Here is a 24,454-nt window from a genome sequence, read left to right as displayed (position 1 = left end):
CTAGAGTGGTGCCTCCTGCGTCTACCTTCGTTGCCCACTGAGGCCTACCCGACCATCTTCAACTCGGTTCCTGGATGAGCCGGGGCCTTAATTCACCCCGAGGGTTCAGCTCCTCTTAAACTTGGTCCTGAGCAGGCTCACTCTTAGGGAAGGGTTGATGGAAAGGCCCCTGGAGGAGAGGGATGAGTCCCCGGACTTTCAGGTCCACGCCACTGACTGGAGATTTGCTGTGTGCAGTTTCATGGATGCCTGGGATGAGGAGGAGCCCACCCCCCACACGGAGGTTAAGGATCCCAGAACTCCAAAACCACCAGCAGGGGAACCTAAGGGTGAAGGGTTACAGGGCAGCCTGCTGTCTGGGGAGTTTCAGTCACCCCCAGAACTGATGGCTGCAGATGGGTCAGGGAATGGCAAGAAGGGCACATCAGAAGGTTCCTCAGCCCAGTCAGAGGACCCAGCCTCTTCTGGAGTGGAGAGCCTCCTATGCCCCATGTCATTCCACCTCAGCCTGGTAGAGGGTGGGAGTGACAGCCAAGGGGGAGACTTGGCAGGGGACCCAGGCGGGGTGGTGGCAGTCAGCCTGGGCCTTGAGGAGTTGGACAGTGACCCTGTGGACCTTGGAGACCCTTTGTCAGAGACAGCATCAGAGCTGCCGGAGGCAGGTAAGTGAGGCGGGGTCAGAGAAGTCTGGGAAGGGAGTAGGGGTGCCTGGAGGTGGGTAATGAGACTTCGGATGATTCTGACCGTACTCATGCCAAAGCCCATATTCAAGCCTCTCCCCAGGTTTGGGGCGAGGCCTCTGGGTCGGTGGCCTGATGTAGACTTAACTATTTCCCTTCCCAAGATCCCAGCGGATCCTGTCCCCCCACGTCCACTGACTGCCTCTTGGCCCAAGACCTTGCTTTTGAGCTGCTGGCCAGTGGCATGGCCACCTTGCCAGGTAGTGGAGAGGGACTAGGGGAGGTGAACATGGGGCAGCCCCATTGGGTGGGTGTTTACTGCCTCCCCCCCACAGGGACTCGGGATGCAGAAGGCCGGGCAGTGCTGCTTCTGTGCGCCCACAGCCCAGCCTGGCTTCACCCCAAGTGCAGCAGCCATGAGCTTGTCCGCCTCCTGCTCTACCTGCGAAGCATTCCCAGGTCGAGGGAGAGGGCTGGGAGATGGAACCTGGAGGGGGCAGGGCCTTGGAATTAGATCCTGAATGAAGTCCGCCCCTTTAGGCCCGAAGTACAGGCTCTGGGACTGACTGTGCTAGTGGATGCCCGCATTTGCTCCCCAAGCTCTTCCCTTTTCTGGGGGCTTAGCCAACTGCAGGTGAGTACAGCATTGTAACCACCCCCCCACCCCCTATTCCTTTCCTGCAGTGTTGGGGCAGGGCTGAGCTCAGATTTCTTGCAGGAAGTAGCTGCAGGGTCTGTGCACCAGGTGCTGCTAATGGGAAGGATGCCAGAGGAAGTGCCTTCCGGGCTGCAGGTACTGAGTGAAGTGGGCCAAGGTGGGGGTGGGGCGCCTTCCCAGCAGGCCTGGGTCACATCACCTTCTTCTCTTGCAGCTGGAGCACGTGCCCTCTCATCACAGCCTGCTGACCCACATCCCTACCACAGTGTTGCCCACTTCGCTGGGAGGAGGCCTGCCTTATTGCCATCAGGCCTGGCTAGACTTCCGGATGGTCAGTACAGTGGGTGGGGCATGGGGCATGGGGTGGGTATGCAGGCCACCTGGGCCAGTGGAGGAGCTGCTCCTGGTTTGGGTTGAGCAGGGCAGAGCTGGCTGCAGTGGCCTGGAATCCAGGCTGCCTGGGACCAGCACTGAGCACTGCTCTGGTCATGCCTGTCCCCTGTTCACAGCATCTAGAAGCTCTACTGCAGAGCTGCCAGGAGGTTTGTGCCCTGCTCCAGGGGGCCATTGAGAGCATGAAGGCGATACCCTGGCCCATGGAGTCTGGGGTGAGTGTCTGCTCCTGAAATCTCCCAGAATGCTCCCTGTTTCCCTTCTGCTCTGCCATGGCTACATTCTCTGCCCTGCCTGTTGTCCTCAACCCCAGGAAGTCAGCCAGCTGCTACGGCAGGTACGGGTCCTGATGCAGCAGGTGCTAGACTCGCCACGGCTGACATGGCTGCAGTGCCAGGGGGGCTTGGAGCTGGCATGGTTGAAGCAGGAAGTCCCAGAGGTTACCTTGAGCCCAGACTACAGGTAGGTGCCAGCCCAACTCTCAGATCTTGCCCCAGTGCAGCCCGCAGCATCCCATGCCAAGGATTCAGATGCTGGCCTAGAGCCAGCCTGGACTGTGGGTTTCAGGACAGAGTAGGGTGGAGCAAGGGCTTTAAGACCATGTGCCCTGCACCAGGTTGGCTGTGGATGACGCTGACAAGCTGTATGGCCATGTGGATAGACTGCTGCACCAACTGACCCTGCAGAGCAACCGGCGAGTCCATGCTCTGGAGTTGGTACAGGCGCTGGAGGCCCAGGAGGGTGCACTGCACCAGGTGGGAACTACCTGGCCAGGGCAGGGCTCACCCCGGATCTCAAGCCTGGTCCCACCCACAGCAGCTCTCACCTTCCTCTGTTTGTGCCCCTCCAGATTGAAGTGTGGCTACAGCAGGTGGGCTGGCCAGCACTGGAGGAGCCAGGGGAGTCCTCACTGGACATGCTGCTCCAGTCCCAAGGTTCTTTTCAGGAGCTGGACCAGGCTGCCCAGGTGAATTTGGTCACTTGATCATTCCACAGGTGGTGGCACACTGTGCCAGGGACTAGGAATGCAGAGATGGGTGAAAGCAGGTTCGTCCCTTGCTCTTTTAGAACTGATAGTCCACCGGAGATCACCTGTAATCAAAGGTTCACAATCATGTCTGTGTTTGCAAACTGAGGCAAGAGTTCTAGAGAGAAGCAACACAGGTAGTTCTACCTGAGTATGTAACAAAGACCTGACCCAGCAGGGTGTCTGGGCGGGCTACCTTGAGAAAATACTTTTTTTTTTTAATAGTATTTTATTGTGTTTTTGATGAAGGTTTACGCAGCATGTTAGGTTTCCATTCAATAGTTTGTACACAAGTTGTTCAGTGACATTGGTTACATTCTTCGTAATGTGTGAACATTCTCATTGAGAAAGTACTTCTGAGCTGCGAACCAAAGGATAGGTTGCGGTCAACCAGGCAGAAGAGGCTTAGGGATAGGGAGACATTCCAGGCTGAGGAAACAGCATGTGCAAAGGTCCTGTGGCAGGAGGGAGCATGGTATGCTTGAGGAGACATAAGAAGGCCAGTGAGGTCGAGATACAGAGCAGAAGAAGGAGAGTGGGGAGAGATGAGGCTAAAGAAGTGGTCAGTGGCCAGATCACTGGGCCCTATGGAGGGGGAGTTTGTATCCTGAGAGCAGTGGAAGGGTTTAAGCAGGAAAGTCACATAATCAGATCTCTTGGAAGAGTACCCTAGTTTCTGGGTCGATAATGACTTGGAGGATGGATGTGGAGAGTCCAGAGAAGGGACAGTTGCAATGGTCCAGGCAGAAAAGGATGCTTGCTTTGGCCAGGATGGTGGCAGTGGGACGGACTTCAGAAGTTGATGGGATTCGATGGTAGATACATATGGGGTGGGGAGGTAAGGGAGAGGGAGTTTGTAAGGACGAATGAATGCTGTTCCCTGAGAAGAAGGACCAGGAGACAAGGCCTTCCTGGGGGTGGGAAATTCATGAGTCCAGGCTCAGGTGTGCCTTTGACATGGCTATGAGGGAATGAGGGGAAGTCCCTTGTACTGGGTCTGGAGGTCAGACGAGAGGCTGAGCTGGAAAGGGTCACTTTGTGGATGTGGGCATGTAGTCACACAGGTTTGGCTGGGAGTGTGGGGAACAGGAGGATGAACCCCCAGAGGAGGACGAGGAGAATCAGGAGAGTGGGGAGGTGTCAGGGAGCCCTGGAGAGAGGGTTGAGCCCTGAGAAGTGCTGGGTTGGAGGAGAAGTGGTGCTGGAGTGGCTGATGGAGGAGGTGAAGTGGGGATAGCAAGGAAGATAGGCAATTCTGTTTGGCTGTGGAGAGGAGCGGAGGGAGAGAGAAGGTGGTGGAAGGGTGGGGGGTGGGGATAGAGGACCAGGAGTAGAGGGAAGTTCTTCAACTACAGGAGGGACTTGACAATGTAGATATTGATGTCCGTGGAAAAAACCTGGGCTTGGGAGTTGGACCAATGGGCCTGGACCTGCTGAGCCCAGTCTCTGTTCCCAGGAGCAGATCAGGCGTGGGGAGAAGGTTCTACAGCCCCTGGCTGGCTGGGAGGCGGCTGAGCTGGGCTCCCCTGGGGCCCGCTTTCTGGCCCTGAAAGCCCAGCTGACTGAATTCTCCAGGGCTTTGGCCCAGCGGCGCCAGCGGCTGGCAGATGCTGAGAGGCTGTTGAGATTCTTCAAGCAGGTGGGTAAGGGGTCCCTGTCCCTGGCTCCAGGTGATCAGTGGGGCCAGAGGAGTGGCTGCCTACCCTAGCTCTGTCTTGGCTGGAGCCCTTCCAGGCCTGTTCTCTTTCCTTGTTTTCAGTCTGATTCCAAAATCCAACCCTTGGGGATGCGGCTTGGGTTGGCATCCTGTGGGGGTAAGGAGTAGCCAGAGGAGAAGGCTTGTGGTCTCAGTGGGCTCCGCCTTCAGTGCCTGTCTGGCCTTGGTGTTGCAGGCCTCGACATTGGCTGAGGAGGGCCAGCGAGTGTTGGCAGAGCTGGAGCTGGAGCCCCCAGGGGTCGTGCTACAGCAGCTGCAGCTGCACTGGACCAAGCACCCTGACCTGCCTCCTGCCCACTTCCGAAAGATGTGGGCTCTGGCCACAGGGCTGGGCTCAGAGGGCATCCGCCAGGAGTGCCGCTGGGCCTGGGCGCGGTGCCAGGACACCTGGCTGGCCCTGGACCAGAAGCTAGAGGCTGCACTGAAGGCACCACCGACGGGCAGCAGAAGCAGCCTGTGTGTCAGCAGGGTCCTCGCTGCACATGCCATCCCTCCTCTAAGGAAGGCGTACAGCTTTGATCGGAATCTGGGGCAGAGCCTCAGTGAGCCTGCCCACCACTGCCACCATGCTACCACTGCAGCTGCCTGCCATCGACCAGAGGCTGGAGGTGGTGCCCAGCCTGGGTCATCCCCCACTGTGCCTCCACCAGGCACCTCTGAGCCTAGGAGCCCCAACAGGTGCAGGCAGTGGGTAGGGCAGGGAGGGAGGTGGCAGGGTGGAGTCCTGGGTCCTAACTCCTCCTACCTGGTAGGCTACAGCTGGTGCTGGCAGAGATGGTGGCCACGGAGCGGGAGTATGTCCGTGCCCTTGACTACACCATGGAGAACTACTTCCCCGAGTTGGATCGCCCTGATGTGCCCCAGGGCCTCCGTGGCCAGCGCGCCCGCCTTTTTGGCAACTTGGAGAAGCTGCGGGACTTCCACCGCCATTTCTTCCTGCGGGAGCTGGAGGCCTGCACCCGGCACCCGCCCCGAGTGGCCTATGCCTTCCTGCGCCATGTAAGCCCCACAGGTCACATGCCCGCAGCTGATTATGCCACATTCAGCAGTGAGCTTTTGGGCACATGCTTGGTGCCAGGCTCTGTGCTGGGTACAGCTATGAACAAGATGGACAAGGTCCCTGCTTCTCAGGGTGCTTATAGTTTAGCAGGAGGGATATAAAAATGAAAAAGATGACTCCAGATTATGGCCAGGGCTAGGAGAAAAATAACCAGGATGTGATTGTGCGTGACTGGTGGGGCAGTGGTTCCCATTTTAGGGAGCAGTTAGAGAAGGCATTTTTGAGGAGGGAATATTTGAGCTGAGGCCTGAGGGAGGAGGGAGAACCAGGTAGTGCAAAAACCTGGAGTAACAGCGTTCCATTCAGAAGAAACAGCAAGTGCAAAGCCCCGTGGAAGGAAAGAGCCCCCGTGGTTGAGGGAGAGACAGGCCATCATAGCTGAGTGTGGAGAGTAAGGGAAGAGTAGTCTGAGGTGAGATGAGATCAGAGAACTTTCTCAGAGCTGTGAGTGAAGCAGAGCTGAGTCTGGGAGGCTGAGTCTGAGGGGGAGACGAGACTTCTTCCCCCGACAGCCTCTGGACAAGCCCCCATTGGTACATGCTCTTTCTTGCCAGATTGCCCCCACTTTAGATCTGGGGGGACTTCCCTGCAAGGTGTCTGTTGGCATCTTGGTTCTCTCAAGCTGAGAGTGGCTAGGCCCATTGGGGGGCTGGCCTTTGGGAACTGGCCCCCTCGCACCCAGACTGAGCCGCCTGTCCCCACAGAGGGTACAGTTTGGGATGTATGCGCTCTACAGCAAGAATAAGCCTTGCTCCGACGCCCTGATGACCAGCTATGGCCACATGTTCTTCAAGGTAGGCAGGCTAGGGACTGTGGGGGATGGGGAATACCCTGAAGCCTCTTGATGGCCTCCCACTCACTTGGCAGGATAAGCAGCAAGCGCTGGGGGACCACCTGGACCTGGCCTCCTACCTGCTAAAGCCCATCCAGCGCATGAGCAAGTATGCGCTGCTGCTGCAGGAGCTGGCGCGGGCCTGCGGGGGACCTGTACAGGAGCTTAGTGCCCTGCGGGCGGCACAGAGCCTTGTGCGCTTCCAGCTGCGGCATGGCAACGACCTGCTGGCCATGGACGCCATCCAGGGCTGTGACGTGAGTCGACCCAGGCCTTAGTGGGCAGGTGCAGTGGGTGTGGATGGAAGGGGCCGAAGGGGCCAGGCACCCACTGGGCCTCTCCTTGACAGGTTAACCTCAAGGAGCAGGGGCAGCTAGTGCGACAAGATGAGTTCACGGTCCACGCTGGGCGCCACAAGTCCCTGCGCCGCGTCTTCCTCTTTGAGGAGCTGCTCCTTTTCAGCAAGCCTCGCCGCGGGCCCACAGGCATCGACACATTCACCTACAAGCGCTCCTTCAAGGTAGGCCTGCCCAGCCCTGCCCCTGCCCTGCCTCTGCCCCCCTGTGCCTCATCAAGCCCTTCTCCCCTGGCCACACAGATGGCAGACCTGGGCCTGACTGAGAGCTGTGGGGATGGCAACCTGCGCTTTGAGATCTGGTTCCGCCGTCGTAAGGCCAGGGACACCTTTGTGCTGCAGGCCACCAGCTCGGCCACTAAACAGGCCTGGACCACTGACATCTCTTGCCTGCTCTGGAGGCAGGCTGTCCACAATAAGGGTGGGTCCCTGTCCCTACTTCATCCCTCCTTCCCCTCCCCAGAGGGCTTACCTTGTCCCACGGGGGCCCTGGAAAGTTTGGGAAGGTACCTCCAGGGGCCGTGTGGAGAAGAGGCCAGCAGTAGCAGCCAGCAGAGGAAAGAACTTCAAAGTCAGGCAGTCCACCTGTCACCATGTCTGACTCTGGACACAACAGTAACCTCTATTAACAGGCTCATCTTTAAAAGGGAAGGGTGGGAGGAGAGAGCCCAGGACCAGAAAGGCTCAGAGGACAGGAGAGATAATCAGCTAGGTGTCCAGGAAAGATTCATTTAAGGGAGGGGATAGAGGTCCAAGGGCAAGGCTGATGTCGACAGGCCCCGCCTCATGCCCACTCTCCTCCCAGAGGTACGCATGGCTGAGATGGTGTCCATGGGTGTGGGGAACAAGGCCTTCCGGGACATTGCCCCCAGCGAGGAAGCTATCAATGACCGTACCATCAACTGTGTCCTCAAGTGCCGAGGTAGTGGGCAGCCTCCAGGGGTAGGGGGAGGAAAGCTGCTCGGGCGGCAATATGGGCCTCTGTCAGCCCTAGCTGGAACTCCCCTTGGGACCTCAGGCCAGGCTGGGCTCTAGCCTGTCCCCACCAGACCTTCCCTCTTATGCAGAAGTTCGCTCTCGGGCCTCCATTGCTGTGGCCCCGCTTAACTATGACAGCCCCTACCTGGGGGCCTCCAACTCCCTTCCTGGAGACCTTGCCTCTTCTTCTGTACTGGGGCCCCTCAACCTGCACCTGTACAAAGACCCAGCTCTTCTGGGCCTCCGCTGGCCCCTGTATCCCACCAACTTCCCAGAGGAAGCAGCGCTGGAGGCTGAAGCAGAGCTGGGCAGCCAGCCCTCTTTGAGTATGTCTGGGCTTAAACAGGCAGGAGGGCATGGCCTGGGGTCTGGGCCTCCCCTGCCAACAGCTCACCCAGTCTCCCTCCCTAGCTTCTGAGGACTCAGAGGTCTCGTCGCAGTGCCCATCAGCCAGTGGCTCCAGTGGCTCCGACAGCAGCTGTGTGTCAGGGCAGGCCCTGGGCACGGGCCTCGAGGACTTGTCCTATGTGAGTGCCCTTTGGCCCTATACCCACCAGCCCCTCCCCAGCACAACCTGGGTCTCTGGCTGCCTTTCCTTTAGGTGGAGCTGGAGGCAGGTGGGCCAGAGCTATTCCCCAGAGACCCCACTTAGCACGTGAGCTGAGGAAACTGGCATTCATGCTCCAACTGCCACCACAGGTCTGAGCCCAGGCTTGAAGATGGACAGCGGATCCAGCAGCCTGTGGTTCCAAGGAACATCCCCCTCTCTCTGGATCTGCTATAACCGGGGTGTGGCTGGCCCCGGGCCCTCCCCGCCGACATGGACAGCCCTGCTGACTACCCTTTCTGATATCTGTCCCCACTGGACAGACCACAGAGCGCCTCTCTGGGAAAGTCTGGCTGCACTGCCTGAATGAGGACCTGGATCCCTGGGTCCTTGCCCCGTATCCCCCTTTCCTGTCCCCTTCTCCAGCCCCTGCCCCAAGCTGTGGGTTAGGATTAGGCTAGAGCTAATATTTCATGCTATAGCCTGGTGGAGCATCCTAGACTGGTGGGTTCCCAGCAGCTGCCTCCCAGGCCCTGGCCTTAAGCCCACCCCTATTGGGCCCTTACCCTTGCCTGCCCTGGCTCCCCAGGCCCAGCCCCTTCTTTCCTGAGTCAGTTTGGTTATTTTGACTCAATGCCTTTTGAATAGCTTTCAACTAGAGTTGTTGGCAGAAATTATGTCACTGGTTGTTTGGTCTTTGGTGTTTTGGAAAGGGAGTCCAGGCTTTGACTTGTGGTTTACTCTTTTATTTGTTTACAATAAAAAGTAGACTAACAAACACCCTCGGCTGGGCACATGCTTTCTGGGGGCATTCTCAGTTAAAATGAGCCTTGGCCAGTGGTGGTCTGTGGGGCAACATCTCTGGGCACCCTAGCCCTCTTGTAAGTACTTGCCCAGGATCGAGTAGGAGACAGACCGAGACAGGCCCCTCTGGATGAGCAGGTCCACACAGCGGCCATATTTCCTGGCGAAAGGCAGTGTGAGCTGGAAGGAAAAACCTGTCTTACCCCTGACTTCTGGCCATTTGTCTCCTAGGTCTGGGTGGGCAGGGTTCCTCCCATGGGGCGGGGGTGGGACAAGCCAGTTGTTGGGACCTTTGATATTTGCAGGCTCATTTCTTCCCAAAGGCATCTCACAGGCCTGGGGCTAGAAATGGCTACCAGGGTCCTGATCAGAATGACCCAAGGGTCCAAAATGTTTGTTTTCTGTCTCTGGTTTTCCACTTTCCAGCTGTCGATGCTGACCTTTACCTTTACAATCAATAGACAAGCCAGAGACCTAATCGTAATTGAGTACTAGTGTAGTTATGGTGAAAAGTGTTCTAATTCATTTAATTATTGAGATGCCAACTTCATGAGAATTAGCTAAACCCTTTTTCATCTACAATGTTAGTCACTTCAAACCCTACACTTATTTTAAGGAATCCAAGACAAAATAACTTGGTTATTCCTTTGTCCTTATTGAACATTTTCCTTTTCTTTGTAAAGAATGCATCAAAGAAGCTTAAATAGGAAAGGAATGTATGATAAAAAATGGTGACATCATGGCTAAAAAGGTGAAGTTGATATTACAGTTGAAAAGGTCTGAATCCCAATCCACTGATTTTGTACCCCAAAAGTACCTGCTTCGCCAGGTGCAGCCAGAGTTGTTAGTGATGAAGGCAAAGTTGGTATTGTTTTATACGAAAACTATAAAACCCAGGGGCCAGAATACTCATTTTTGACCAGTCTGGACTGGTTAATTTTAGCCATCATATCTCCCTCCCCAGGACCAGCAGCCTGGCTGCCTGCCTAGCCTCCTGGGTGCACTGGCCTGGTCCTTGGGCAGGACCCTCCATGGGCTGCCATTCTCTGTGGGGCACAGGTAGTCCTCACCTCCACCCAGCTGTACAGGCGTTCCTGGGTGTGCCGGTCATCCTTGAAGCCGGAGATGGCCAGCAAGTCCACCACAAACTGCTTGGGGCTGATATGCAGGGTCTGCAAAGAGCCTGCAGTCAGATGGGCCTGGGGGCAGCTGCCTGATATACCTGTGCTTGCAGGCCCTCAGAGTGGGATGCAGAGCACGGGCTTGCCTGGGCCTGCAGGAGCCCCGGGAGGGGGGCACTGATGCTCCAGATCTGCCCCTTGGCCAGGGTCGTTCTGGATGTAGTTGCCCTGCTTTCCTGCCCTGCCCTTCCTTCTACTCTTCTTCCCCTGACCAATTCCCCGACCCTGTCCTTGCTTGCTTCCTCTTGTCTTGCACCACTTAGTGTAGAGGGACAGAGTGGAGAAGGTAGAAGGTGCCCCAGGGCCTGGGGCCTGTCACACATACCCACAGCCGGTTGGCCAGGGACACCACCTTGGCCGTGATGGCTTTGGGGTCCTTTTGTCTGATGGAATCCAGGATGATGTCAGTCAGGAAGCGGTGACATTTCTGTGCATAAAACATCTCTTCCCAGGACAGAGAGAAACTCAAGAAAGTCACCTCTGCGGAAGGAGGGAGAGCAGCTGTGGCCACACCTGCCCATGGCTAGGGCCTCAGGACAGCCTGGTGGGGGAAGAGGGGCTCTTGAGGGAGGCCCTGCCCCGAAGTGTCCTGGGAAGTGCAGGGCCAGGCATGGCCAGGAGCCTCACCTCGGGGCTGGGCGCTGGCTGTGGGCGGCATGTGCCTGAGGTGGTCCATCTGTGTAGTATACACGATGCTTTCCTCAAAGAACATGCAGGAGCCATCGCTGCCCACCACGGGGGGGTGGGTCACTTTGAGGATGATCCCAGCACTGTCCACTTCACTGGCCTCAGGCAGGGGCTGCTCAGGGGCAGGGTTTTCTGTGAAAACAACGTGGGGAGGGGATTCCCCTTAAGCCACTTTGGCCCAAGTAGGGAGGGGGCCTCTGGTGACAGACCCCTAGAATCAGTCACCCCACCCTTCCAGCTGCTGCTGTTGCCTCCAGCTTCTCGGAAGTAGCACTCTGGGCTGGCAGGTGCCTGTCCCAGCCTCTTTTCACTGCCCTGAAATCATTGCAAGCCATAACCCAAATTCCAGAGCTCCAAGAACTGTCCAAAGTCTTGTGCTGAACTGAGATTGGTATCAGAGGGGGCCGATAATAACTCATCTGGGGACTGGAAATCTTTTTTGTAAAAGGAGAGGAACTTTTTGGGTGAACCTTGACCTATGTCCACTCTGGAAGAGTATGCTTGATAGACCAACATGAGGCTCACAGCAGCAGGTCCATGTAGGCCCCTCCAGGCAGGACCTGAGCCAACAAAAAGGAAGGCGACAGAATATCGTGGGGAGGACTCAGAGGGGTCAGAGACAGCAGCCCATCTGGGCAGTTTTCAGCACACTTTCCTGGGCCATCTTCCCCACCTACCTGCCACACGTACACACCTCTCTTTTCACCCTGGTTCTGCAGACCCTCCTGCCTCCTGGGCTTCTCCACTTGATGTCCTACAGCACCTTACACTCACTGTGCCCTCTCCCCCAAGTCCTACTCCTACTCTTGTCCACCCCACCTCCTTGCTGTCACCCAAGTTGGAAACTTGGCCCCTTCCTTGGCCCAGTCCCTCCCTTCCTCCTCCCCTCAACTGCCTAGCCTGTTTCACCTGGAATGAAGTCAGCAATTTCTAATGCTTCCCCTCCTGCTGCATTTCCTCTGCTCCTGGAGCAAGCCTTCTGGAATGCCCACTGACCATGTCTCTTGCTATCTTGTTTAAAACCCTTCAGTGGCTGCCCCTTCCCTCAGGATCAGGACAAAGTGACATTCTGAACGTGGCCCACAAGACTTGTCCTTCTCTACTTATGTTTTAGTTTATCTCCCGTTACTTCTCCACGTGAAGCTTGGCCTCCACCTGTACCACGAATATCTGTACTTTTTCTTCTTTTTCCCTGCTGACTCCCCAGTCCCACCCTCCTCTGTGCCCCCACCACCTCCTAGGTACCTCCTATCCCTGGTGCTCATCACATCACCTTGTGATTGTCTCGGCCTCTCAAACCATGCCAGTGTGCCGGTCACCTCTGTGCTGCCTGCACAGAGCTGACATCGATGAGTGGGGAAGTTGAGCTCTCACTTTGTCACTAACTCACTCTGTGGTCTTTGCCAAGGAGTTTGACTTCTCTGTTATAGATGAGACTTAGGTCAAGGATGGGACAGGACTCACCTCTCTCCTTTGACCTCTGCTTGCCCCAGTTGTTCAAGGTGACAGCTCTTTTTATGGGGAAGTATGGCTTGAAGGTTGGCTCTGGTCCCTTGTCTTTGGCTCCAGCTCCAGCCCCTCCCTGTGGACTGGGGTCTTTCTTGGAGCCTGTGTAATGGGTTTTCCAGGCAGCTGAGGTGCTGGGCTGGGAAGCAGCCTCACTTCCCTGCAGGGCAGCCTCCTCCTCCGAGTTGCTCCGGGGGGCTATCTGTGGCTGGAATTCCCACTGCTTGCAATTGACCATGTCCCACTCCCTCACCAGGGAGATGAGTTTTTGCATGGGTGTGACAGGAGGGTCTTTGGTTTCAGATTTCTGTGTGAGGTTGATTGTGGCACACTTCTTCTTGGGGGGACTCTCAGGGTGGCCCTCCCAGTGTTTGGGGTTGGCACAGAGGCCAGGGCAGTGTGAATATGTGCTGGGGTTGCCCGCCCTCTTGGTAGCTCGGCACAGGGACACCTGGATGGTCCGGGTGTGCTGCTCAGCCTCCTCCATCTGGCTGGACCTGGTCAGGGTCCCCTTGGCCTTGTTCCATGTTGTCCTGTCACTGCAGTCTTGGAACTCCACAGGCATGCAGCTTGTGGTCTGGGGAGAGAAGGACACAGCAGCTCTGGGCATGTTGTACTTCCACACTGAATCCTAGCCCAGATTCTAACAAGCTGGCTCTTCAAGGCTTTGCTTGCTTATCCAGAGCAATCCCACCCCCCACATGGCTCACCCGTTTGAGCTTTGTTCAGTCTGAGCAGGGGTGGTGCCAGCCTAGGGGCCTCACACACCAACAGGAGATAGTATCAGTGTCCCAGGCCATGAACAGCCAACACTTCCTTGGGCCTACTTTAAGATTCAGAAACCAGTTACTATGTCGGGAGCCCTGCTTTTTCATTTTTCCATGCCCCTCAGTAGCTGGGCCCACCCCCTCTCCCCCAGTCCTGTGGTGGTTTCTCTGAGGGCAACACCAAACCAAAGAAGGCTGGGGCTTACCTCTTTGGCATCTCTGCTGAACTCCACCACTGACCCTGGCCCTTCTGTCACCACGTGCAATCTCCTGATGGGAAAAGCTTCTTCATTTTCAGATTCTTTCTCCTGGATCCATGACCTGCAGAACCCCAGAGGGGTTGCTTAGTAAGCAGAAGCTCCCACCAGCCCACTGGCCTGTTGGTCAGGTCTGCCCTTTGGCTGGGAACTAACACGAGACGGGGGGGAGAGCGGCTTTTGAAGGGTTTTGCTTAAATTATTGGCCAATCCTGGGCCTGCTCCACCCACTCCCCAAGGAGATCAGGCCCTTACTGGAAGGTGGGACTTAGAACAGGATTCCCAAAATAAAAGTGGAACATAAAGATATCACCAGAACACGGTATCCTGAACGGTTCCCTTACTTGTATGCCTCACATTGGGCAAGGGCTTCTGAGAGGGATGGAATCTGGTATTCCTCCACTTCCTGGCAGAAGAGGGGCCATTCCCTGCAAATGACAAGGAGATGCTGGACTGGGTGGGAGTGTGGGTGGGGGCATTAGCCCCTAGAGCTGCCTTCTTTAACAACAGTTCACATGTTGGAAATAATATAACTTCATCCCTGAAGGCAGCAAACTCGGGTTTCCTTTTGTGGCAGAGGGATGGAATCAGCCTCAGTGATTTCATCATAAGATTTTCTTGCTTCACTTACTTAAATTCAGATGGTAAAAACAGTTTTCCAAGTCTCAGGAAGTTGAGGACATGTCGGAACATCTGGCCATCGCCGTGGATCAGCAGGGTCTGTCCATAGGTGATCCAGTACACTCTCTGAGTGTTGGACAGCAGTTCTGGATACTGGAAGGGGTTGGGCACAAGACTCAGACCTAAAGCCTGGCTCTCTAGTGAGGGGCGGGTCAGTCTTTTCTTGCGTCCTTTTCCCCACCATACTAGAGCAGAGAGGCTGTGAGTTTTCTGTCTCTGTCTTATCTGCCGCAGGGAGCCACAGTGGGGAGCAGAGCATCCAGGGAGAAGCACTCGCCTCTCCTTCAAGTTTTGCCGATCCCTGGGCCACCTTCTTCAGGCACTTGGAACCTCACCCTACCTCCTGGCTCGGTCTAGGCCCCTCAGAACTGGCCTCCTCTCTACCCAGACTCTTTTTTTTTTTTTAAATTGTGCTTTAGGTGAAAGTTTACAAAGCAAATTAGTTTCTCATTCAAAAATTTATACACAAATTGTTTCATGACGTTGGTTGCAATCCCCACGTTGTGTCAGCACTCTCCCCCTTTTCCTTTCTACCTCGGGTTCCCTGGTTCCATTCCTCCAGTTTTCCTGTCCCTGACCATGTTCTTGTCTTTGTTTTTGGGTAGGTGTTGCCCATTTGGTCTGGTATACTTGACTGATCTAAGAAGCACATTCCTCACGTGTTATTGTTTGTTTTATAGGCCTGCCTAATCTTTGGCTGAAAGGTGAACTTTGGGAGAGGCTTCAGTTCTGAGTTAGAAGGGTGTCTGGGGGCCATAGCCTACCTAGACTCTTAAGGGCCCTCCCAGCATGGTGCTTATTCCATTTCTGCTCACATGATAAAAGTACTTTGGGCAGTGGACCTGGGGGAATGTCCTTGTTCTAAGCAAGTGCTGGAGGCTGTGTGAGGGTCAGGTGACAGGTTCCAAAGCAGCTCAGTAGGGGAAGCCAAAGGGGAAGGAGGGTCAGCCTGGACCAGCAGTACCTTCAGCAGGGTCTGCAGAGTGGTTGCGTACCAGTGGCTTCCAACGTAAACTTTGACGATCTGCTGAGGAGAATACACAGTGATTTCTGCTGTCCGCTCCTCATCTATGGACGCCAAGGAGAGGAAACAGGTCACATGGCCAGCAGGGGAAGTCAGGTATGGCATTTTGGTCAATAATGTATAGCATCTTAAGACTTGATATCTTCATCAGTCATATTGTGTTGCCTACTCCAAGAAGCAGCAGAAATCCCTGACACCAACCATCCCTGCTGCTCACCATTTGGTTTCCTGGGTGATGAGGTGGGTTTAGAATAGCAGCTTTGGAGGTCAGCTGGTGACTTGGGGTGGGGAGGGAGAGCCCTCTGAAATCTGAACTCCAAGGGCACTGCTGTTCACCTGACCCACCTCTCTTAAGAAAACTGGGTTGATGTTCCTGTTCACCTACATTGCCAACTGCCTCTGGTTTCTGGCTACATGTGCCCTGGGTGTGTGACTTTTCATGTGGCCACTCAGACTGGAGCTAGGAGTCCTCTCTATGTTTATGCTTCTGGATTGGCAAATGTCAGAGCTAGCTCTCGTCAGATAACTACTTCAATAGAGACCAGGCCTCTAAGCATGTCTGGAGAATGGGGGCACTATTCTGCTTTATTCTGGGAAGATGAACCCATGGCTTTTTTCCTAAGAGTGACTATATTCTAAGCTTTTTTCTGATGTTTGGGAACCAGTTTCTAGTGAGCTTTGTAATGAGTGAAGGGTATATAACTAGATTATATAGCCAAGAGATAAGAGGTACAGTATATAATTAGATTGTGAGCTCCATGAGGAGAGGGACTGGGCCTGTGTTGCTCATTTCTATACCCCCAGTGTCTACCCCTGTCTTGTATATTGTAGGTGCTCAATAAATGTTGAATGTTGCTGTCAGGTAATAATAATAATGATACAGCTTGGACTTGACCTAAAAATTTTTTGTTAATAAGGGGTCACAGGCAGCTGATGTTTGTTAATAAGAGGTCATGGGCAGCTGGTGAAAACAGCATTGGCTTTGGATGCAGATTCAAACCCAGTTGACCACTGACTAACTGTAATTTGAGCAAGTTACCTCACTGAACCTCTGCTGCATCTGTTAAATGGACTTTGGGACCGTTCCTCCCTGAATGGCTGTGAGGACCAAATGAGTACAGCATGTCAGCTCCTCGGGCCAGAGCAGGCTTGTGTTTGGGGACCTGTGTGCCCCACACTGGGTACTACACACACAGGCCCAGTGTGTACTGCTTGAGACTACTTGTGGGCTTGAGGGGCAAGGAGCGGGATGTAATATGAAAGTCTCCCTTTAGGCAAAATCCACAAATGTTGGTCTGGATTTTCCCCCTTCATACACCCATAGATCCTGGCTGTGGCCAGCCTCATCTTTCCTCTTCAATCCCCTAAACTTTCTCCTGACACTAAATTCAAACCAAGAAGCTTCCCCATTTACTGAGCACATCCATGGGCGCCAGAGTCCTTGGCTCCAGATGAGTCTTCAGAGCCACTTTCATTGGCTCGTAGGTGATGTCCCTCTTGTCCAGGAAGGCACAGAGCTCATACACCTCAGAAATGGTCTCAGTCAGGGGCAGTCGGCAAGTCCCCAGCCAGTTCCTGCCCAGAGGAAAGGCCTGTCATCAAGAGCCTCAGCACCACACCCCCAGAGAGTCTCCAGCCTGGAAACTTTGCATGTCTAGGATGTCTTGCCATGGCACCGGTTCAAACTTGGCATCATTAACATAATTCCCTTCACTTAACTGGAAGTCTGGTGATATCTTGTAGGAGGGCAAGCCTGGACACAGGCTCACTCTTCTGGAGCTGAGCTTGACCTATTTCAGCAAAGTCCCCTAAACGGACTGATTGTAAGCCTCCACACCCTGTCTCAGGTTCCAGAAGCCAGGCGAGGGCCCAGCCACTCCCTTTCTGCCCCCATAATTATCTGCCCGATATCTCAGATGCTATGGAGCAGCTTGCTATGGTCCTGGGAGATTACTAACACCCTGTGTGCCCAGGAAAGAGGCTGGGGTCTAAACATCAACCCCCTCCTCGAACTCTCCCTCCAAAGGCACTTGTATTTGTCCTCCGCGACATCAGTTAGGGGGGACAGCTCTGTGAGAGACAGGTGTTGTGGGGCACATTGCATCACAGCCCTGCAGCCCAGGGCCAGGAGAGCAACCCTTTGCACTGTCCTTCCCAGCATTCCTGTGCTGCACTGGGTGTCTAGGCCTCCCCCACCAGTTCTGTGCCGAATCCACCACAGGAAGGGACCTCAGACCAGGACCTCCACCAAGAATGGAACAAATGACCCTCAGAAGAAGAGGGATGAATGGTCCCTTGCAGAGAACAGGGTGCATTTGTCTTCCTCTTGATACTTCCTGGACAGAAGAGGATGAAGAAACATTTGGAGCTACCCAAACTCTGTGTGAGAGGTCAGGACACTACCAAACTGACAGCCTTGGGGCAAGACAGTGGTTGAGGTGGCGAACCCTCACCCCAGGGATTCAGAAAAATCCACTTCTACCTTTAATGCTGGTACCAATGTGCTTTATGACCCTAAGAGAGCTGCTCCACTGTTCTGCACCCCACCATAAAAGGGGATTAGGATCCATGCTCCTGCACTAATGGAACATTCAGCACTCATCCCCCAAGGCAAGGGCCAGGAATCACCTCCTTCAGGAAGCCGGCCCTGGTTCTGGCCTCTCTGTACATTCAGGGAGCCCACCTGAATGTGTAGGAGGATCTGCATGCCCTACTAGCTTGGGGAGGGGTACCCAGCACCCTGAGGTCATGGCTGGGCCTCTCAGACATAGTGCAGGGCTAGAACCAGGGAAATAGATTGCAGAGAAGAACAGAAATATGGAATAGTTCTTTGAACCTGCAGGACACTGGCAACTCCATGGGCACCAGTCCTCTCCTCTGAGGTCCTAACCCCATGGTGGTGGTGGGGGAGTGGCTAGAATAGTGGGTTTACCCCCAAAGACACTATTTCCCTCTAGCTCATGGGAAAGGCCTGAGTTGGTCCCTAGGGAAATGCACAGCCAGCCTGATGAGACCAAGCTGTTCTCTAAGGCGGGCCTTACTTGACGTGCTGGAAGAGGACCCCGTTCCCCGTGATGTACAGTCTACTTCCATCCAGCGTGCTCTCAATACGCAGCTGTCCTAGCGCGGAGTCTGGATACTTGACGAGCAGACCGAGGGCCATCACGTACAGGGGCTTCACGGACTCCAGGCCAGCTGTGCGACCCCCCTTCCCAGGGCTCAAGGGAGGGCAGGAGGTCCGGGAACAGCCACCTATGCCAGGGAGAAAGGGGGTGACTCGTAGACCCCCCATGGCAATAGCTGTAGTGGAGGCTTTGGTTCTTGCTTCCTACTGTTGCCTTGAATTTGTACTAAAGGGGCTTAGAGGGAAGTTATTCCCTTGCACAACACAAATCTGGATTTTTCAAAATCACTATAATTTTTGCTTAGAGGTCAAAACTATTTGGGAGTTGGTGAGGCAGAGGGGTTCATTTACTATATCACTAAAATCTAAGTTTCAGAAATTTCAGTATTGCAGTTATCAGGTTGCAACCTCTGCAGGAATCTCCCTCATGTCCAGGCTCTGTTCTAAATGTCCATGGGTAAAGATCAGCAACCCAGTGCAAAAACCACTGTGTGTTATGGCCTTCCTAAACTCCTAGGCCCTATCATGGACCCTCCTGGGCAGACTTCCCCCAGAGACATTGGATGCCGTATGACTTTCAGGTTGGCATTTGGGTTGCTGGATTGCGGGGCAGGAGTTTGTTCTCCTGCAGTGGGCAGTGCCACAGAACACAGTATCACAGCCTATTGGACCCTGTCCCACAGAGACAATGGGGCAGCAGGCAAGTTGCTGATTTTCACGGATTCCATTCCTCAGAGCAACCCAACAAGGTGGGTAGTGCTATCTTCATTTCACGGATGAGGAAATTGTGCCCAAAGAGGCTAATTAAGCATCTCTCCCCAGACTGCAAAGGCACGAGCAGAGCTGGGATTGGAGGTCAGCTCTGTCCATCTCCAAGGCTACCAGAGCTGTTGCCCTTAGTTATGGTGCTGTATAAGAGGTGAAACCACACTCTGTGTTTGGGGATTGGTGCATGGCTTGCAGAGCCCATCTACAAACGTGGTTCCATTTCATCTTCACATTATCTTGTGGATTAGGCACTACTCTACCCGCCTCACAATGACCCATGTTTTCTGAGGAACAGAAACCATTAGGGGAGGGGTCTGAACTCTCACCCCCTTAAGTAGATTGCAAGACCCTAGGACAGACCTGCTGCAGAATGCCACCCCCTAAATAGGATAGGGGGGTCCATTTCCCAGGGAGAGGACTGGGAAAGCTGAGCCCGGAGACGGGAAAAGGATGTTATCTAAGGTTCCATTCTGCCTGCTCTCATGGGATAACTGTCTGCTGATGTACAGCTGGGCTTCATATGTGTGAGACCTTCCTATGCATTCTCAGAAGGAGGGCACACTGAGAGAGCCAGTTCCCTGCACGTGCACAGCAGCTCCATGGATGTACAGGAGTTGGGAAATGGACGATGAGAGGCAAACCAAACACTTGAGGGGACGAGCAAGCTGGAAGGAGGTAGGGCTGGGAGCACGAAGGCTCAGACTGGACTGGGGTCAGGAAGTGTCAGGAACAGGCAGAAACAGAGGCCCAACAGTCAGGGATTCGGGGTGTGGGGACAAGGGAATTTGGGGGTGGGGTGGCATAACTGAAGCACTAGTGGGGAATTTGCCAAGCATTCCCATGCCTTCCAGCAGTGCCTGGAAGAGGAGGGATGGGAGGGACAGGTGGGTACTACCAGCCCCCAGTTGCTCTCCTCCACAAGCAGGGAGACCTCTTCTGCCCTGGGAAGCCTGCCCTTGGGCCCAGCCTCCCTCCTCTGGGGATTCTGCCTGGTTTCCTGCCCACGCCGGCCTCCTTCAGCTCCAGGCTGGGCTGGGCTCCTCACAGCCCCAGTGGGCTGCTAGCCACTCACTGTCAGTGGGGAGGCTCTGAAGACATAGGGCATGAAGGGTTCCAGGCTGAAATTCATCTTCCTGCATTCTAATTCAGCCAAAACACTAGCTTCTCTCACTGCCACTCAAAGCCCCAAGTGGTTGTGGCAAGGGACATGTTTGTTCTTGGTTTTTCCATCTCAAGCCCAGACTACCTCAAAATGTCAAGGTTCCCCTGGGGGACATACCCATATTCATCCGGTACAAGCTTATGGCTTCAGTGAGCTCAGGGATTTCCAGAATTTCCACTTCCGCTTCTAACACATCTATGTTGGAGAAATTATCTGGTAGTAAAATCTTCTGTGAGCGGAGAAAGTTCACTTGAAAGGCAAAGGGAAACAAAATGAGTTAAAGAGGTTATTTCTAATTTAACTGTAGATCTAGGCTTCTGCCAGGTTTTTGATGCTGCAACTTATCTTGGGCTCTCCTTGTTCTGAAACAATTTCTAAACATACCTGGTTAGATTAGCTTTAGAGTCTACGGTTTTCAAGGTGAAAGACCCCAAATTACTTTGTTTTCCTGTGTCTGAGTCCATGGGTGTGGCCTCCCGTGGGGCTTCCAAGCCAGGCCCTCCTGACTGAGCACACTGGCTCTGAGACTTACCCTGTGAGCCTTGACCACCCAAGAGCAGGTCATTCCAAAAGAGGGAGTTGTCTTGCCGCTTAGAGAGGAGGGGACTGGCTGAGCCTGGGCTGGCAGGTGGCACTTGCAGTTTGTCCCTGCCTGGATTGCAGTGTGGGAGGCAGGAATGGAGCCAACGCTAACGTCCTGTGTGAATCAACTTGGAGATTCAGAAGCACATCATGGACAACTTTCTAGATGACTATGAACATGAATGGCTGGTGTTCCAGGCATTTGGGCCCCTAGCGCAACTTGGGAGTTGACTGCATCTAGGCAGCAGCAGCGTCTTAGAATCAGGGGTCACTTAGTTCATATCCCCAACAAGGCTCTTCCTAGGGCAGTCAGTGGGGGGAGGAAGGCTGCTTTCTGTCCAGGGTCCAAGATCTTATCCCTCCTTAGGTCATTAGCTCCCGGGAGAAAATTGTACAGTGATTCTGGGGAAACTGCCACCATTCAGAGCCCTCCTTCTCTTTTATTCTAAGTTTAGTGGAAGTGTGAGCAGGTGGGGACCATCCTTTGAAACAGCCCTATTTCCTCATTTTATAGCAAGAGGAACAGAGGCCTGAAGCCCACTTGGATCCATACTGCAGAAGAGAAGTTGCCTTTGGAGCCCAGCTCAGGGCCCTGCCCTTTGCACCAACTCTTGTGGTCCCTGACACCACCTCAGGTAGTTTCCAGTGCGCCTTTACTCCTAGGTCATTCCAAACTAAACAGGGAGGTAAGATAGCCCTGAGGCTAGTGGGAGCCATGCTGGGCATCTGCTTGGCTCCTGGAAGGCTCTGGCATGCCTCCACCACCTCTGCCCAGGGAGGATCTTGAGGCCCTGAGCACCAAACTGGGCCTCTGTGGGGTCTGGGATGGAGATGGGGGATGGGAAGGCGTAGGTGGGCCCTATCTTCCCACTGTCCCTTCCCCCCCAGGACAGAGCAATCACCGATGAAGCGGAACTCGCTGCACTCGCACTCAATCAGGGCCACAGTCTCAGCCAGCCACAGCAGGTTGTCTTCAGTTACCAGGCTCGGATACTTGGCTACCAGGTTGAGGGGCAGGAAGCAGTAGTGCACTTCCTCTTCAGTGTCTAACAGTGGTGTGTCCATGAGCCCCAAAGGCGCCTTATCATGTAGGCCTGGAGGAGAACGTGAAGACCAGTATTACCACCTCCCGGAGGTCAGGGCTCTGAGTCTAGCAGGGTCTCACTAACACAGGGGCCCCAGAGGGAACTGAGAGATCATGCAGGAGCCGGTCCCTGCCAGGCACCTCCTTCTCTCTCTTTTCAGATGTAGCCATAAGGTTTGGCAGGAGTGTGGTGGGGCTGGGGGTGGGGCAGCATGGAGATCTATTTTTTCTACAGTGAAGGACAGTGGGACATACTGTGACATTTTGGCTTATGTACCCAAAGTCATTAAATTCATATTGATTACCCATATAGTTCTTTCTAATTTGTCAAACTAACCACTGTGATCTGCAGATGAAATAGATGCTTTTGACTCTACTGGAAGCTCAAAACCCATCAATAATCATGAATGCCTGTTCTGGTGTCCCAGATAGGCTAATCTATGCTGCAAGGCCCTATCAGACAGGGGTCATTTGGGGACATTCCTTGTCTGGTGGTGAGAGGTGACTTGAAAGGATGGTGGAATTATCTGACTTCTAGGAGGGGGTGGACGGCAGCCTAGCCTTGCCCACGCAAAGTCAATATGCAGAGGAACGAATGTGGAAGAGGATGTCTAAGTGGGCAAGCAGCCGTGGAGAGGGCTCATGGCAGGGTACAAGATCAAAGGAGATGGGAGAGAGGTAGATGGATCATCCAGGAATCACCAGAAATCAAGGTGCTCTCTGGACAAGAACCATTCTGTTAGGGCGAGGAGAGAGGAAGCTGGCATGAGATTCAGGAAGAGCCAGCTTATCCCTGGCTGTACCTGTGAAGGCTGGGCTTTTTATAGGAAATTCTGAGGGTTTGCTGATACATTTCCACGTTCGCCAGTAGTTCAAAGATGCTCTCTCAGCAACAGGTATGTCTGCAGGCCGCACACGTAGATGGTGTTTTCCTTCCTTCAGATTATCTAGAGTCTGTTAGATAGAGAAGGTTATTACCTTAAAAATTCTAAGCCAAATAACTATCTAGTAGTTCTTGGGTGAAATACCAGGAAAAATAGTATGTGACTTACTTTAGTAAAGTGTCTTGAAACAAATTGAGTCAATCACAAAAAAAGTAAGAAATTAGGCCCGTAAGATGACATGCTGGCAATACTCAAAATCCCAATGACTAGTTTTCTTCTGATTGTTTTTATTGTGGTAAAATATACACAACATAAAATTTGCCATTTTAACCGTTTACAATCCAGGGGCATTAATCAAGCTCTTAATGTTGTGCAACTATCACTGCTATTTGTTTCCAAAACTTTTTCATCACCCCAAGCAGAAGCTCTATGCAGTAAGCAGTAACTTCCCATTCCCAACCCATGTTAACTACTTAACTACTTTCTGTCTCTTCGCTTTTGCCTAGTCAAATATTCATATAAATGGGATCATATAATATGTGGCCTTTTGTGCTTGATTTATTTCACTTAGCATAATGTTTTCAAGGTTCATCCATGTTCTAGCATGTATCAGAACTTCATTAATTTTTATGGAAGAATAATATTCCATTGTATGGATATACCACATTTTATTTATTCATTCATCTGTCGATGGACTCTTGGGGTTTTTCCATCCTTTTGGCTATTGTGAATAATGTTGCAATGAACATTGATGTGCAAGTATCTGTACTGAGTCCCTGCTTTCAATTCTTTTGAGTATAGATCTTGGAGTGGAATTGCTGGGTCATATGGTAATTCTATGCTTAACTTTTTAAGGAACTGCCAAACTGTTTTTCACAGTGGTTGTACCATTTTACATTTCCACCACTAATAGTCTTCTGATTTCTTAAATAATTTTTTTTTTTGGTTATAATTTTATGTTGAGTAATAGTTATTTATCTTACATCATCTGAAGAGTAATTTACATTTAATCATTAAAAACTTGTTTTCTGCTATCATTTCCTGTCAAGAATTCAAAAACCATTCTTGACCTGTTATTATGTTGTGACCTGCTTATTGTTTGTGTTCATCCTAATCCTGGAAAGTGGTCCAAGTAGGGAAATGGGAATGTAATAGAAGTATCTTATATTGGCACACAGTTGCACAGTTTTCAAAGCATGTTTACATAATTATCTCATTTACCCTCACACAACTCTGTAAGATAGATGTGGTGAGTGTTTGCACTCCCATTTTACTGATGAGCCAGTTGAGGTCAGAGGGTCTGTGACTTGCACAAGCAGTCTTTTGCCTCCAAGTCTCAGGCTTGCAGAAGCAGGTGTCCAGGGTGGACTGAGGCTGGAATGGAGCACCCCAACTAGACAGGCTGCAGCCCATGGCAGAGGGGGTTGGAGTTCTTCATGCCATCCTCACTTGGGGACACGTCCTCCCTTCAAAAGCTCTGTTGAGGGGCAAAGTACCATAACATCAAGCCATTTTTTTCTGGTTCCTATTCTAGAAGAGGAGCCCTGGTTGTGCAGTGGTTAAGTGTTTGGCTGCTAACCAAAAGGTCAGCAGCTTGAATCCACCAGCTGCTCTTTGGAAACCCTATGGGGCAGTTCTACTCTCTGCTATAGCGTATGAATCAGAATTGACTTGATGGCAATGTTTTTTTTTTTTT

At 53.2% G+C, this 24,454-nt stretch overlaps 2 protein-coding genes across 2 annotated transcripts in view; one reads left to right on the top strand and one right to left on the bottom strand.

Moving 5' to 3' along the window:
• The first annotated feature begins 157 nt into the window (after positions 1 to 157).
• On the top strand, positions 158 to 8,617 carry PLEKHG4 (pleckstrin homology and RhoGEF domain containing G4). Its single transcript, XM_004371651.2, has 22 exons — positions 158 to 662; positions 845 to 940; positions 1,016 to 1,139; positions 1,221 to 1,314; positions 1,399 to 1,473; positions 1,553 to 1,669; positions 1,848 to 1,946; positions 2,045 to 2,193; positions 2,348 to 2,486; positions 2,582 to 2,698; positions 4,215 to 4,397; positions 4,651 to 5,153; positions 5,228 to 5,474; positions 6,240 to 6,329; positions 6,403 to 6,624; positions 6,717 to 6,887; positions 6,966 to 7,143; positions 7,528 to 7,644; positions 7,790 to 8,026; positions 8,112 to 8,227; positions 8,302 to 8,317; positions 8,400 to 8,617. The coding sequence occupies exons 1-22, from the start codon at positions 158 to 160 to the stop codon at positions 8,615 to 8,617; spliced, it is 3,813 nt and encodes a 1,270-aa protein (XP_004371708.1).
• Positions 8,618 to 8,977: 360 nt separating this feature from the next.
• The window catches only part of KCTD19 (potassium channel tetramerization domain containing 19), a 32,930-nt gene continuing 17,453 nt past the window's right edge, over positions 8,978 to 24,454 (bottom strand). Inside the window, exons 3-16 of the mRNA XM_004371495.2 lie at positions 22,678 to 22,828; positions 21,693 to 21,884; positions 20,326 to 20,457; positions 18,196 to 18,406; positions 16,569 to 16,729; positions 15,095 to 15,198; positions 14,081 to 14,223; positions 13,794 to 13,877; positions 13,399 to 13,513; positions 12,384 to 13,002; positions 10,860 to 11,051; positions 10,558 to 10,712; positions 10,122 to 10,223; positions 8,978 to 9,231 (exon numbers count right to left, since the gene is read on the bottom strand). Coding sequence (XP_004371552.1) covers positions 9,118 to 9,231; positions 10,122 to 10,223; positions 10,558 to 10,712; positions 10,860 to 11,051; positions 12,384 to 13,002; positions 13,399 to 13,513; positions 13,794 to 13,877; positions 14,081 to 14,223; positions 15,095 to 15,198; positions 16,569 to 16,729; positions 18,196 to 18,406; positions 20,326 to 20,457; positions 21,693 to 21,884; positions 22,678 to 22,828 — 2,475 coding nt within the window. The 3' untranslated portion in view covers positions 8,978 to 9,117. The remainder of the gene's footprint in view (positions 9,232 to 10,121; positions 10,224 to 10,557; positions 10,713 to 10,859; positions 11,052 to 12,383; positions 13,003 to 13,398; positions 13,514 to 13,793; positions 13,878 to 14,080; positions 14,224 to 15,094; positions 15,199 to 16,568; positions 16,730 to 18,195; positions 18,407 to 20,325; positions 20,458 to 21,692; positions 21,885 to 22,677; positions 22,829 to 24,454) is intronic.

Source organism: Trichechus manatus, unplaced genomic scaffold (genome assembly GCF_000243295.1).
Source record: "Trichechus manatus latirostris isolate Lorelei unplaced genomic scaffold, TriManLat1.0 scaffold00014, whole genome shotgun sequence".
Classification (NCBI taxonomy): Eukaryota; Metazoa; Chordata; class Mammalia; order Sirenia; family Trichechidae; genus Trichechus; species Trichechus manatus.
This window is presented reverse-complemented; position numbering and strand designations above follow the sequence as displayed.

Excerpts from the sequence above, each read along its gene's own strand:
- PLEKHG4 (XM_004371651.2), top strand. The coding sequence starts at position 158 with ATGGAAAGGCCCCTGGAGGAGAGGGATGAGTCCCCGGACTTTCAGGTC. Across the intron at positions 6,330-6,402 it reads ATGGCCACATGTTCTTCAAG|GATAAGCAGCAAGCGCTGGG; the intron begins GTAGGCAGGCTA and ends CTCACTTGGCAG. Across the intron at positions 7,645-7,789 it reads CTGTGTCCTCAAGTGCCGAG|AAGTTCGCTCTCGGGCCTCC; the intron begins GTAGTGGGCAGC and ends CCTCTTATGCAG.